Consider the following 14566-nt stretch of genomic DNA (forward strand, 5'->3'; position numbering starts at 1 on the left):
ACTAATCAACATGTGGTATTTAAAATTAAACATCATACATATTATCATCACATTTTGTCCACTTCATCTAACAACAATTCACCGTTTCTTATCCAATTTCTTTAAACACTCACACACATGTATGATTCCAAACATTGTTAACATAAGTAAATCATCAATTTACATTACATCATCTAAAACCCACTTCATAACTACTTATTAATCACTTACAAGTGATCTAATCTTAATTTCTTCATAATTTCATCATGCTTTTGATATGTGTACTACCTTGTAAGCATAGTGTACAACTAGTTCATGCATATCCTTCTAATCTCATACATAATTCATCAATTTCTTCCTTCTAATCAACATGAATCATACATGCATAAACATCAAACATACTAGTATCACATTTCTTTCAATTCCCCTCATAAGAATCCATCTTACAAATCAAAATACATCAATTTTAAGCAAGAATTTAGACATAGATGATTTATCCATGTCATCATCTTCACCATAACAAACGGGTTTCACCCTTAAACATCAAATTAACCTAAACCATGCATAATCCATGTTCTATATGATGATTATAACACATACCAATGCTCAATTTCACTTGAACTCACGGATTAGAACATAACCCATTTTACACATGATCACCAATCTTAGATTTTCGACATACCTTATGATCCACTCGTGTTGGAGATCATTAATCCATGCTCGGTTATGGATTTGAGCTTCATCTTGCCTTCCGATTTGAGCATAAAGATGGAACTAGGGTTTGAGGCTCCATGGGAGCCTCCTGCTCTCTCTCTCGAACACACGTATGTGTGTGTTTGTGTGTGTTAGATATTTTATAACTTAACTTTCATTTGTTCCATTTTAGCCCCTTGGTTTACTTTTAAAACATAACTGACATTACCTTTATCATTTAAGACTTTTGACCATACCCTTAACTAGGTTAAATAGCCTAGTTATTTATTTCCTGACGTGTCACATAATAACATACAACAAACATTAACATTCAGATTTTGGGTCGTTACATTACAGTACTACCATCACTTTAGCTTTTGGCAAATTACGATTTTACCCCAGTAAAAAAAAATACAGCTTTCCTTCAGTTAAAAGTTACAATATTGCCATTGTTTTAGTCTTTTTTTATCAAAACTATAAAAGTGTTTTGTTTTAATTGGTTGACTTGATTTAATTGTTTTTCGTGTCAATGAGCTACTTAACACTCGCTCATTATTCGGCCATCACCCGCAAGACGGACGGGGTATTAACTAGTGTGGAACAAAGGGGAGGGACTATTTGAGCATTTTTTTCATTTACTAATTTAGAAAATATGGTTTTATATTTGTAGCCGTCTGCGTTCGAAAACGATCCATTTGATGACCTCTCGTCTTTATTCTTGTCAAACGGAAAGCAAACCCTAGAGAGAGAGAGAGAGAGAGATCGAAGATGGTGTTCTACTTCAAAGCCCGACCTGAAGCTGGAGACTACACCATCTTCATGGGTCTTGACAAGTTTGAGAACGAAGAGCTCATCAAATACGGCTTCCCCGAAGACATCTGGTATACCCTCTTTCTTCAAAACATTAAAAAAAAATGAATCAGTATCTGTCGATTGTCGCTTTAGAATTCATATTTCTTTACTCCATGCGATTGCTTGTTCATTTTAAGTAAAAGTCTCATTTCTTAGGGTTAATTGTATTTGGGGAAAATTGCTAATTTTCATTTCTCCTACCATCACATTTGATTGTTTTGACAAGTAGAGGTGATTGCACTTAGCTGTATTATTTTCGTATATGCAAACAAAAGAGATGCATGCCCATCAAAAGGGAATCTAATGAACATATTATTATTATTATTATTATTATTAAGTTTTAGATGGCAGATTCTTGAATTAGAGAAGAAAATATCATTAGTTATCTTGATTGATCATTGATGTTATAAAGTTTCTGTTAAGTATGATCATCAATTGGGGGATTGATCTTTTTTTTGCACCCAGGCATTCACTTTTGTCTCTTTGAACTGTAATGATGTTAAGATGATGAGGTAAAAATTAAAGAATTAGAAGATATCCTTTGTGCTGATAGGGGTTAACTTTTCTGAGTAAATATGCTTTTCTCTTTTATAAACCAACGTTAGCGTGAAAGGATAATAATAGGCTTACAGCTTACTAACATAAATAAACCTATTGAAAGCTGATACTAGCACGTAACTACATAGTTAGTAGCATACTTATTAAAGGCGCATAGGCCTTGCATGGGGCCTAGGCGCAAGGCGCAAAAAAAGCGAGGGTCAGAGAAAAAATGTGGGCAATGAAAAAAAATTATGTATTAGAATATTAATATCATTCTTCAAATACAGTAAACAAAAGCTATTATAAAACATTTAATATCATCTATTTACTACCAAAAGTTCTAAAATATTATTGTGAGTAGAAAAGTAGTTTTTCATGGATAATAAATCATAAAAGTAGAAGTCTGGCCGGAATCTTGTCGGAATTTAGAGAATTTGTCCGGAAAGTCTCTGGAATCACTAGAAATCTCGCCATAATCTGCACCTGAACCATCATCTGGAGAATTAAAGCGCAATTGCCTTGACTTAAAGCACAATTGTCTCGCCTCACCTTGAAAATGGGCCTCGGCGCAAGAGGCGATGGCTTTTAACAACTATGATTAGTAGCATAAAATTTTTTCTTCAACTTTCTAGCATGAAAGGTTAGTACTATCATATCATTGTGCCAGTTTCTCTAATTCCACATAGAACTGTCAGTTGAGTGTGAGTATCCAAATTTCATTTTCATCATGTTTCTTTTTAGAAAGAAAACTACTGTTTCTGTTGACCATCTATTTCTCTCTTCGTCTCTACTAGTTTTTTGTGTGGTTATTACACTTTACCTCTACATTCTTTAGTAGTCTTACAACTTCCTTAGGTTTCCGCTTTAGCTAGTTTATACTTATTATTAAAATTGAAGTGAAGGTCAGGGACGGACTTACTTTAAGCCGTGGGTGGGTGGCCGCCTCCTTGAAAAAAAATAATTAGTGCTATATATGCGTGAAAATCTCGACCGCACCCCATAAAATTTTGCAATTGCACCCCTTGAACTCGTTGGATTTGTGTTTATCGAAGGTGACGTTGCGATGCTGTTAGGAAGAAGATAAAAAAATGGTAGGGTTTGCAGGTTTTGTATGATAAAGAAGACGAAGGAGATGGTGTCTTGGGAACCGCAGCAATTTATGAAAACTCAATTTGGTTTGAAAATTGTTAAAGATTGAAGTCCGATGGTAGTACTTTAATAATATTTAATTAGGGAATTATCATATATTTGGTTCACAACACCATTTTACATAATTATTTTAATAAGTCTGGATGCATATGCATCTTTACTATTTGTTCTCTAAGAAGTTTGAATAGGTTCTAAATTGTTTAGCATATATCCACATTTATTAATTACTAAAACATATACTCTATTTCTTTACAAATTAGTAATTAGTCTTAATATAAGTGTTTTAAAATTAATCCATTAGCATTTATTTCACTCTTATTATAAATAACTTTAATATATTATATTTTTTCCTTGTCACTTTTAATGTATATTTCTTTTTTGTAAAATTTCAACTATACCGTCGTGATGTTCTTATTTTTTTTACATGTCGATTAGTGGATCAGTGACATACATGCCTGGTTCAATGTTCGGTTAGGTTTTAAAAGCATTGGTTATGACGTTTGTGCAACTTTATAAATATTAGATTTTAATTATGTATTTGTAATGACGTTTGATATACTTTTGTTGATTATATAAAATTTAGTTTGATTATCTCTTTTTATATGACCGACCCGACCCGAGCCGGACCCAACAAAATTATTATATAGTGATAGACAAACGGCTACTAAAAGTTTCCGCCCCCCATGGAAAAAATTCCTGGGTCCGCCACCGGTGAAGGTATACTGCTATTTATTGCAATTTGTCAATATAGGGTAGCTTTTCCTTTTAACAGTCTTTATGTACATCCTCATTCACCATCAACATTATTTCACTTTTCTGTTTTTATTTCCAAAAACAACAAACTAAGATTTTTTATACTACCGAGAGGTGCAAACTTTAGCTATATAAAATCATTAATTAACATAAGATCGTATTGGTCGCTGACATCTAGTCATGTAACAGGATGATGAATGACGAATTGTAGTAGCTAAAGACAATAAGGTTGTTTTTTTTCATCGAATATTATTGACAGCTTATATGATATCATACAGGGTTTTTTTTCTAGTGCAGGTTCCATGTGGATAAAATGTCTTCTGCCCATGTTTATGTGAGGCTTCGGAAGGGTCAGACAATTGATGACATATCCGAAGGGCTTCTTGAAGACTGTGCTCAACTTGTCAAAGCAAATTCTATCCAAGGCAACTCCATATGCTCTTCTCCATTATCTATATAACAATTATATTACCTAGAAAGTGTAAGATTTGAGTGTAAAACTCTTACATAGAGCAATAATATTGATGAAAGTGACCGTGAACAGTTGATTGATAACTTAGAAGTGACAATTTGACCCATGCACCTATGAAATTATGAATAGCTTAAGACATAACCCAAAGTGACGTGTATTCAAATAAATAGGGTTGAAATTGCCTCCTCTTATATGTGGTGTAGGTGTGTTTTAACTGAATATGGTTATATACATGGCAGGAAATAAAGTGAATAACATTGATGTTGTTTATACTCCTTGGCAAAACTTAAAGAAGACTCCATCTATGGATGTTGGTCAAGTTGGTTTCCACAACAATAAATCCGTGAGTTCTATATATTATTTATTGCTTCTGAAACAAACACCTCTCTCTCTCTCTCTCTCTGCATATATATGTGTGCGTGTATTTCTTTTTCACTGCATATCATATGTGTATTTCTTCTTGTTTGATACTTAGTTCAGTATGTATGCATGTATATTCAGGTGCGCACTGTAAGAGTGGAGAAGCGAATAAACGAGGTTGTTAATAGGCTCAACCGCACAAAGGTTGAAAGGAAACCTGATCTGAAAGGTAATACTTATACGATTATGCCTTGTTCATCGTCATATCGTATATATTTATCCAACGTTGGCCTTCACCTTGCTGCTTAATATATTATTAACAAGTATTATTACCCGCACGGACGTAAGTTGGTAAATGATAGTAAATTTTCTACCATTATAAGGGGGTTTGGACATTTATCTAAACTGTAAATGGTACCATAAGTCAAGTTACAAAAAGTTAACATAGTAAATTAGTTCATTTAAACATCAGTAACAACAAGAAACATAAACACTTAGCATAACCAAGAAACACACGTAATTAGTGTTGATTTTGATCTTTGTTTAGATTAATGAGTTTTAAGAATAATTATTTAGTAAATAGCAGTATTATGTGAACATGAACCACCAAAACATAGTCCCAAAATACTGAAGTAGAAAGTCACTGGAAACATTTAAATCAATTTTCACACAATCACTCATTTTGGGGCTTCTGTTGAAGTTGCTAAGGGCTTTTGTAGCCAACAAGATTAGGTAGTTAGGTCCAGTGAGTTACCAGAACACTATCAATGACACAATGATCACCAACATCAAACGAAACACAAATATGATGGCTTCTTGCTATCTTAGCAGAGGTCCCAAACATAAAAACACTGAGTAATAACTTAGATGAGATGAGAAGTAACCAAATGATCCTGGTTTAAAAAGAGAGCTTTAAGCGAGCTTAAAGCGTGATGCGATGAAGCGCTAGGGTTGTCTCTTTTTTGCTCTGAGGCGACAAAACACGTGAAGCGTTTTGAAGCGCGCTTTAAGCCCGAAGTGCCATTGGTTTGAAGCGACGCTTCAGCTCAGTCAGGTCGGAATTACGCTTTTAATTTAGGCCCAATAGTCTCTAATAGGGTTTACTTGAGGCCCGCTACCCTAAAAAAAGAATGTTAGTAAACATCTTCAGCCACTCCCTCCAATAATCGACTTTAATTTATGTTTTAATTATGTTTTTGTGTTTATTATTGATTAACAAGTAGAATATGTCATATTGATGTGTACAATTTTTTTTTTGAGCGCTTCGTATACGTGAAGCTCTCGCTTCGCGCTTGAAGCTTCGCTTAAAGCTTTTGGAACCAAAACGCTTCGGAGCACCCCCACTTTTTTAAACCAAGCAAACGATCACTGGAACCGACCACCACATAACTTTTTAACTTGAGGGTCACAATATAAATTCTTTTACATTGTAACTAAAACGCTTAAAGCACAAGATCAATTGTTAGCTTTTAATCTTAACCTTGACATTATTATATCAATAGCTTGGTTTGAATTATTTTTATTATAGTAGTTTTCAATAATATAACTTAACTTCTAATTTCGCCTGCGTGTTTTTATTAAAGTAGTTGTCTATAATATAATTTCACTTCTAATTTCGCCTGTGTGTTTACCCCAAAGATCAGACTTATCCAAAAGGTGCAATTTCATATGTGCCCCTAAAAGCTTGCTTAATTAATATCATATTTACCAGCCAAAACAATTAATGTCAAATCCATTCAAATCACCTAAAAGTTTCATATATACCCATTTTATTAGGCCTGGCAACAAAAACCCATTTGGGTAATTTTGAGTCTTTTTAAAATAGGAACAAGTCACAATGGGCTAGGAAATAAGTTAGGATGGGTTTTAAAATATCCATTTAAGTTCATTGATGGGTCAGGATGGGTTTAACCAAACATAAGCTACCAGTTAAGTAACCCTAAAGCGCATCCCACTTGAATCTGTACACAACGATCTATCTTTCGTCTAATCACGTTGTTGCGTGTTTGGATCAACAGTAATCTGCTAATTTTGCTACTAATTAGTTACTTATCTGTTGATGTTCTAGTTTTATTTTTATTTTTATTATTTATGTAAGGTTGGTCAGTGATTCAATTCAGGCGATTCAGCTAAACAATTGATAACTGAAAATTAGGGCGTTATGCTGCTTTTTAATTGAATTGAATTTGTGTTTGATTTAGGTTTGTGTTAGTGATCGTATGCACGGATAAATATTACCTTTTTAGTTTTTACTAATTCAACATCATGATATGTTTTTGTGTGACATTAGTTGTGAAGTTGGATGAAATTGTGTTAAAAGTTGTTAAATTTATGAAATTATTATCGATCTTGAAGTTGAAAGTTGGGGATTTGGTATATATCATTTTTATGAAGATTTGGAATCGTATCGATTCGACTTGCTATAGTTAGAGTCGTAGACGTCTTCATATAAGTTCATTCATGGGACAGGAAATAAGTCAGAGTGGGTTATATGGTTATCGGGTCAGTGTAATTCGGGTTTTGGGTCAATTAAATGGTTGGAAAGAGCTACAATTTGGTGGTTTTTAATGGGCTGCAAAAGTGATCAAACAAGGGCTGCGATTTAGTGGGGCTAAAATAATGGATGAAAAATAATTTACATGGCTGCATATCTGGTTAGTGGACTGCATATTTACTGCCATTTGGTCTGTGCATACATACATGGCTGCCAAAACAATTTACATTTCTTGGGTTTGAGATCTTATCTATCAATACATAGGAGCCCCATTTTCTTTTTGTATTTGCATATTTTCCTGTTATATGATATAATTGACTCATAGTAAATAGTTCCTTTCAAAACACAGGTAAAGATAATTTGAAAACTATGTTAACTTAAACTAATTTAATGTTTCATGTAATAATGCAAAAAAAAAAAAAAGTTTAAGAAATACTTTTATGTAAGCTATCATCAAGAATAAAGAAACTTAAGGTGTATATGTAGGTAACTTGAACCTACTGTTGATTACATAATGAATAATTAGAACTTCATACAAAATGCAACAGAACATACGATCCAATACATTAAGAGCAGTGTATTTATTTATGTGTTTTTAATTTTAAACTATTATTTACATTTTATTTTTATTGTTCTGATTTTTTTTTTTTTTTTTAAATTTTTAGCTTATCATGACCCAAACCCATCCTAACCCTTTTCTTTATAAACCCATCCTATCCTAACCCATGACCCAAACCTGCCCAATCCACCTACTTTGCCAGGTCTACTACATACAGTTTGTAATGTGATCATTATGCCCTCTCTTTCTACTTATACTCCAATGATGCAAGTTCTAAGGGAAGAGTATAAACATCATAAATTTTGTGTCGGACAAATATGATATGGTACCAAGTTTTTAGGCGGACATTCAAAAAGTAGCAATTTAGAAATGAAGTAGAAAAATTGTGTATTGTGATGAAGTAAGTAATTTCATCTTGTTGATGTGTAGCTGAGCGTGAAGCGGTTAATGCAGCAGAAAGGGCAGAGAGGAAGCAGCTGCTGCGAGACAAAGTGGGTATATTATAAGCGCTGCTTCTATGTGTTTGTAATAACATAATATTATTCTGATGATGATGTGTTGTGTTGGATCAGAAACGAAGAGAAGAAATGGAGAGACTGGAAAAGGAGAGACAGGCAGAGGTGAGGAGCTACAAAAATCTGATGGTTGCTGACAAAATGACTTCCAACAAAGAGATTGCATCAACCCAGAAATCCTTGCAGGAACTTGAAGAGGACTTCATGTAAAACAACATCCATCTATCTTCACAGTACAACCAAACTAAACTGTTCCATAAAATGACACTAGCCCCCAAGTCTCTTGGTTTGCTGATTCTTATTTAATAAAGCTAAATCAAATGCGCAACTCCAAGGAGAGGGGGAATCTTGCTTTGTATGAATTTACCCTTTTATAAGTGATTGGTTTGTTTGAATCTTAGATTGGTCATTGAATTCTCTACATAGCGACTCTCCATGACGTCACACAAATTAGCGGTCAGCAGGTCCTATTTGAGAGATGGACACATTCTTCAATCATTGAGACAGGTGGTTGTAAAATATATAACAATCAAAAAATAGAATATAGATTATGAGTGGGTTTTTCAGTGATTAATTCTATACAGGTATGAATTTACTATGCAAGGATTTAAGCATGTTTGGTGGAATCAAACAAGAGCGAAGATTGGGTGATCTAAGAATGAGTCTTAGATCTTGACTATCACAAGGAAAATTCTATTTGTATTTAGACTCCACTTGTAATATCTCGAGTCTAATTAGCTGATAAGGTGAATTGGTGCCAATGAGCTGGTGGTTGAGCGGTAAGAGAGAGACTTGGTGGTCTAAGTGACTCAGGTTCGATTTTTGCCCCCTCTATTAGTTTCCGCGGCACCTGATGATGATGGGAGACTAGGCGAGTAAGCGACGATTGTTAGTTCAATCCTTGAACTAAGCGCGTTTTACCTCACCGCACTGCCGTGCCTTCGGGGGAGTGCTCATGGGTTTCGACCCTAGATGAGGGTTTTCCCGGTTCGAAGGCGGGTGTATCCTGATGTGATGAATTTTCGCCACTTGCCCATTTGGACTATGCGCTAGTCGTTCAAAAAAAGGATAAGTTGCATAGGTTTGCGTGCCCATCCAATTGTCATGCAACTTTTTTTTTTTCGAACGATAGAATCTCACGTGTAAACCCACCTTGCTCGGGGCCATCTCCAAGGTCGACTCCTTGACCGCCATGAGACCGTGCCCCCCTGATGCGCGGGAACTGGATGGAGTCCGTAAACCCTCGCCCCTCGTCAGGTTCGAACCCGAGATTAAAGCCCTGATTCGTCCCTTCACCCAGATGTCCATCGAAAATGGCTCAAGCGGGAATCGAACATGCGTCTCCACTAGGAAAGGCAGACCACCACTAGACCAAATTCTCAGGACAATTGTGATGTGACTTATCCTTGTATATTATATGTAGACCAATTTATTTCATTAAGTACCATCACAAGTTGAGAACACAATCCTTTGACTCGTATATTGGTTTTTTTTGAACGACAAATTTTTCAACACTTTAACTCCACATTTACCTTCACTTGCAAAGATTTGAACCCACAACCTCACATTTGTAAGAGAGCGACGCCATACCACAAGACCACTAGGCAATGTTTTAAGAACCGATTTTTAAATCATACCGAATTGGGCTCAAAAATGGTTCAACAGGTTGAACCAGGTTGTACCTGGCGGTTCAACCGGGTTAACCAGTTAACTCTATAGTTTGATAAATCACACACATACAACCAGATTTATATACACTAACTACTAGCATAGACATACATGATACATCATGTATACATGTTGACTCATTAAGACTATACCATATACACACATACAACAAAATTTAAAATGACCTACCAATCGCGAACTGGAGTCTCGAAAGAACTAGAATGATAAACTATGAACGAACGATGAAAGTGGAAGTCTAGATCGAAACTGGTGGATGAAGATGGAAGTCTGGAACGAACGATGGAGTGATGGAAGTCTAGAACAAGTCACGACCGACGGTGTAATATCCATACTTTTACGTTTCTTTGTAATCTTGTATGTCATTCCAAATCTTGTGATCGTTGACGTTTTGGATCAACAAAGTTGCCTCGAATGTTCACGCATTATTGTATCAATCATTTTATATGCTTATGCATACATTTATACCCAATAACATGCTTAATTACGAGGTCTTAACATAAAATAACAATAATACCTAACTCTGGGGGCCAAAATGAAACTTATCATTCTCTTCCTTCATCGCGACACTGATGTGTTATAGTGTGTAATGATTTTTTTTCGATATATTTTTAAGTACATTTTTAGTCTTTTATCAAGTTTTAAATTTATAAAACACGATATAAACTATCACTCTCTACAACATGTTAGGGCAACTGCACCCATCGTTGGCGTAATATAGTGATGGTAAGATACCGAAATCGTCCAAGGACACAAGAGTTTTTGATACCGGTTTATCGTTAATGTCTAATCAACCTAAATTTTGAGAAAATGTTTTTAAACATGTAAAAGAAAGAAAGTAAAGTAATAAAAGAAAACAAATAAACAAGAAGGAATCACGTGGTTCCGACTCATCTTTTATGTATCCTTTGATGATTTTCGCACGTTGGGTTTTTTAAGAGAGTATCTTAGTTATAGTGGCATGTCCCTCTTTTGGAGGCAACACTACTCTCAGCCATATTGGTCTGAGTCAGCAGGGATACAGTCCCGCAAGGCCGGATTATTAAAAGATAATTAAGTAAGTTATTAATGCAAAATGTGGTGTGTCCCCTTTTGGTGGCAACGCTACCCTCGACCATATTGGTCTGAGTCAGCAGGGATACAGTCCCGTAAGGCCGGTTTAAAGTTTTAATACTAGTTTATTTATAAGGGATTCAAGCCATTCTTACTTCCCTCGATTTGATGCTATCTGCCTCAAAGAAAGTCCTAATAAGCTTGAATCAAGTCCTCGCAGGATATATACACTAAACGAGGCAAGAACTTTACCAAACCACCCTTCTAACCCCCTTCCAGGCAATTAACGCGCTTTATATAGAGTGTAAAGACACGAATGAGTGAATCAACAAAACATGAAGAGATGATAGGATAAAATTCACTTTCAACTAGTTATTAAAGTCATGAATACATACCCAAATAAATAGTGACCAAAGGATGGAAATCAAAAGTAATACACAAAAGATTTTGTGATGTAAGAGATTTGTGACAACCAATAATTTACGCCTTTAATTACGCGATTAACAAATGTTTAAAGAGATAATAAATAGGTTTTAAGACGCAAATTAACTTAATTAGGCCTTTGGAGTGTCTAGGAACGCCTAATCGACTTTACAATACGCATATGACGATCTGCGGAAAAACTGCTGAATATTAAACGATAACGAACTAAAACCGAACAAAATACTAACAACGCCGACAAACATGAATTTTCTACGAATATTTTATACTTATAAATTAGGTTTTGAGAATTTATCGTGCTTTCGAACGTAACAAAACACAAACGAAAAACGTGACTGCAAGAACGCACTGCAACGAAACGGAAGTACCGGACACGCGTACTACCTTCAAAACTGAAATTTTACAATATATTTAGCTTCGTAATTAAATTTTAATAATCAAATTCGAAACTGGATCGAAAAACAGACTAAAACGACCAACGCAGCATTTTACGCGATTTTTACCATAATCGACGAACGAACACGTCAAACGTGACTACCGACACTATTTTACACCTTTTAATCTTAAAATGATAATTTACGACGTTCCGTGGAGCTCGGGTGTGAAGACGGGTTCGTAGGTGCAGACGGGCCACTTGAAACACGGGAAGTGGGCCTTGGGCCCAAGCCCACTAAAGCCAAAACCTAAGTATATAAGAGTGCAAACCCTAAATCCCTTTCATTACAAACAGCCGCATACGTATATTATTCCCTCCCAAATTCTCATTTCTCTGCACCTTATCCAAACCCTTCTTCATCACTATCCAAACACACACATGAGACAACCCTGTGCCCTCTCCTCTCGTTCTCTTCTCCGGCTCCGGCAAACGGAGCAACGCCGACCACCGGCCTTCTTTTGTTTCTCCGACACACCACCCACATCCCCACAACTCTCCTTCAACTCACCTCCTGCCTCACCCTCGTTCTCTTTCTCTTTCTCTCCCTCTCGATGTTAATCCGGCAGACGGTGATGTGCTAAAAGAGGTCAAATAAATATAAACTAAATTAACCCAAAATTAGACATCTAAATTTTAAATTTATAAAACTAAGACTCTCTAATCTAGACCACACAACCGGCAAGTGTACCGGTCAATGCAATATAGCCTAAGTAAGTCCGGATATCGAACCCACGAGACTCTAATTAATTACGCTAATGACTCTATTTAGACTGACATTGAAAGGACACTAACTATTTTTTTATGTTTGGGGGGGGGGGGGTGTTTCTAAAAATCCTAAAAACTGAAATTAAATTAAACTAATTAACTAAAACGAACTAGCTTTGGATTTTACTCAGATGGTGAAGAAACTACCAAGACTGGAATCCTGGTTTGCTTTAGTAATGATTTTTATTAGGATATTAATTATTATGGAACCGGGATCATATAATCCTAAACCTTTTGAGAAACCGAACAAGACCCTCGACCTTTCTCAAGGAGACACTTACGGCACCCTAGAGGCTGTTACGAACACCGGTTAATTAGACTCCCTCACAGGACATCTAAGGGGTTTACGAAAGTACCCTAATAAGATTTACTCCCTCACAGGACCTAAACTGTGACAACTCGAGTTTCTGACTTTCACTTTCGCATTAAATGCGCGTTGACTTTGACTGTTTAGTTGTTTGGATTATGGACTTGTAATTGTACACGTTGTGTTTTGATGAAATGAATTGTCGTGTTGCACATATGTGATTACTTGCTGTGGTATTAAAGTTATTATTGGAATATTATTAAAACACTTAGTTTAGATCGAAACATGTTATGCCAATCGAAGGACCCCGAAAGATATCCTTCGATTCGAAGGATCAACTGCCGGTTCGAAGGATCTCGAAACATATCCTTCGAACCAAGACCATATCCTTCGACTGGAACCCAGATCCTTCGGCCCAGTCTTTCAGATGGGCTTGGCCCATTTCTGTAATACGTATAAATACGTATCAACATGTACCGGCTGTCATTTCTATCATATTCCCAACCCTAGAGCTCTCCAAACTGTGACGGCAAGCTAGTAACCACAGGAGACCCTTGCGACCAAACCCTCATTTCGGTTAGTAAAATCTATTTGATTCGATCGTTCGTTTATATGCGTATGTGTTCACGTGTAGTGTGTTCTTGATTGTTGATGTAACCTGAACTGATACATGCCTGAATATCATGATTTTGGATACGATTGAATATCGATATAGATTTCACATAGGGTTTGATGATGTGTTAATGTGCGTTAACCGGTTTCGTGATACGTTTAAACTAGGTTCATGCTAGACAATGATTTCTGGATGATTGCGTTATGATTAGATGTGCTAAATGATTCTGATGATTTGGTAATGATGATGACGGCTGTACAGATGATTAGGGTTGCTGTTCCTGTGAAAACGTAACTGATTGTGAAAACGTAACTGTTGATTGATCGAAAGATACTGTTTGTCGAAACATAGGTAGTGTCGAAAGATGCTGGTAGTCGAAACATAGCATTGACCGAAGGATAGATATGACCGAAACATAATTAAGTTGACCGAAAGATACCTTAGGTCGAAAGATGACTGATGGTACGAAACATACCAACTAGTCCGAAAGATAACTGTGAAAACTTGTAAGTGTCGAAAGATTACTGATGTGTCGAAAGTTAACAGTGGATCGAAGGATAGTGGCAATTATAAACATCCTTCGAAGGATGGAATGTATACATGAACTATTTGACATGCCATGCTTGATGATGAATGTTTACATTTGTAATTGTGTGCACTAGCTGATGAGTAACTAGGAAATGGTACGTGTTGCGCCGATGTACAAACTGACTGTTACGTGAACATTATATTGCATGCGAATCATTGTGAACATGAACTGATTTGTTATACATGCATACAATAGGACGTGATTAATTACTTGTGAGTACATAACCTAGCATACCGAGCAAACCAAGGTGAGTTCACACTCTTACTAAGGCATGGGATTCCCGGGTTGTGGGAATGGGTTAAAGGCTTGA

General features: G+C 35.9%; 1 protein-coding gene across 1 annotated transcript; it reads left to right on the forward strand.

Moving 5' to 3' along the window:
• The first annotated feature begins 1329 nt into the window (after positions 1-1329).
• LOC110867766 (coiled-coil domain-containing protein 25) lies at positions 1330-8766 on the forward strand. The gene is made up of 6 exons (XM_022116770.2): positions 1330-1553; positions 4264-4391; positions 4678-4781; positions 4940-5027; positions 8281-8342; positions 8424-8766. The coding sequence occupies exons 1-6, from the start codon at positions 1441-1443 to the stop codon at positions 8574-8576; spliced, it is 648 nt and encodes a 215-aa protein (XP_021972462.1). The 5' UTR covers positions 1330-1440; the 3' UTR covers positions 8577-8766.
• The last annotated feature ends 5800 nt before the right edge of the window (positions 8767-14566 follow it).

The sequence above is a fragment of the Helianthus annuus genome, chromosome 7 (assembly GCF_002127325.2).
Source record: "Helianthus annuus cultivar XRQ/B chromosome 7, HanXRQr2.0-SUNRISE, whole genome shotgun sequence".
Classification (NCBI taxonomy): domain Eukaryota; kingdom Viridiplantae; phylum Streptophyta; class Magnoliopsida; order Asterales; family Asteraceae; genus Helianthus; species Helianthus annuus.

Bases quoted from the DNA above. Each gene is read 5' to 3' on its own strand.
- LOC110867766 (XM_022116770.2), top strand. From the start codon at position 1,441: ATGGTGTTCTACTTCAAAGCCCGACCTGAAGCTGGAGACTACACCATC. The intron at 5,028-8,280 runs GTAATACTTATA...GTTGATGTGTAG, and splicing joins AAGGAAACCTGATCTGAAAG to CTGAGCGTGAAGCGGTTAAT. The intron at 8,343-8,423 runs GTGGGTATATTA...GTGTTGGATCAG, and splicing joins AGCAGCTGCTGCGAGACAAA to AAACGAAGAGAAGAAATGGA.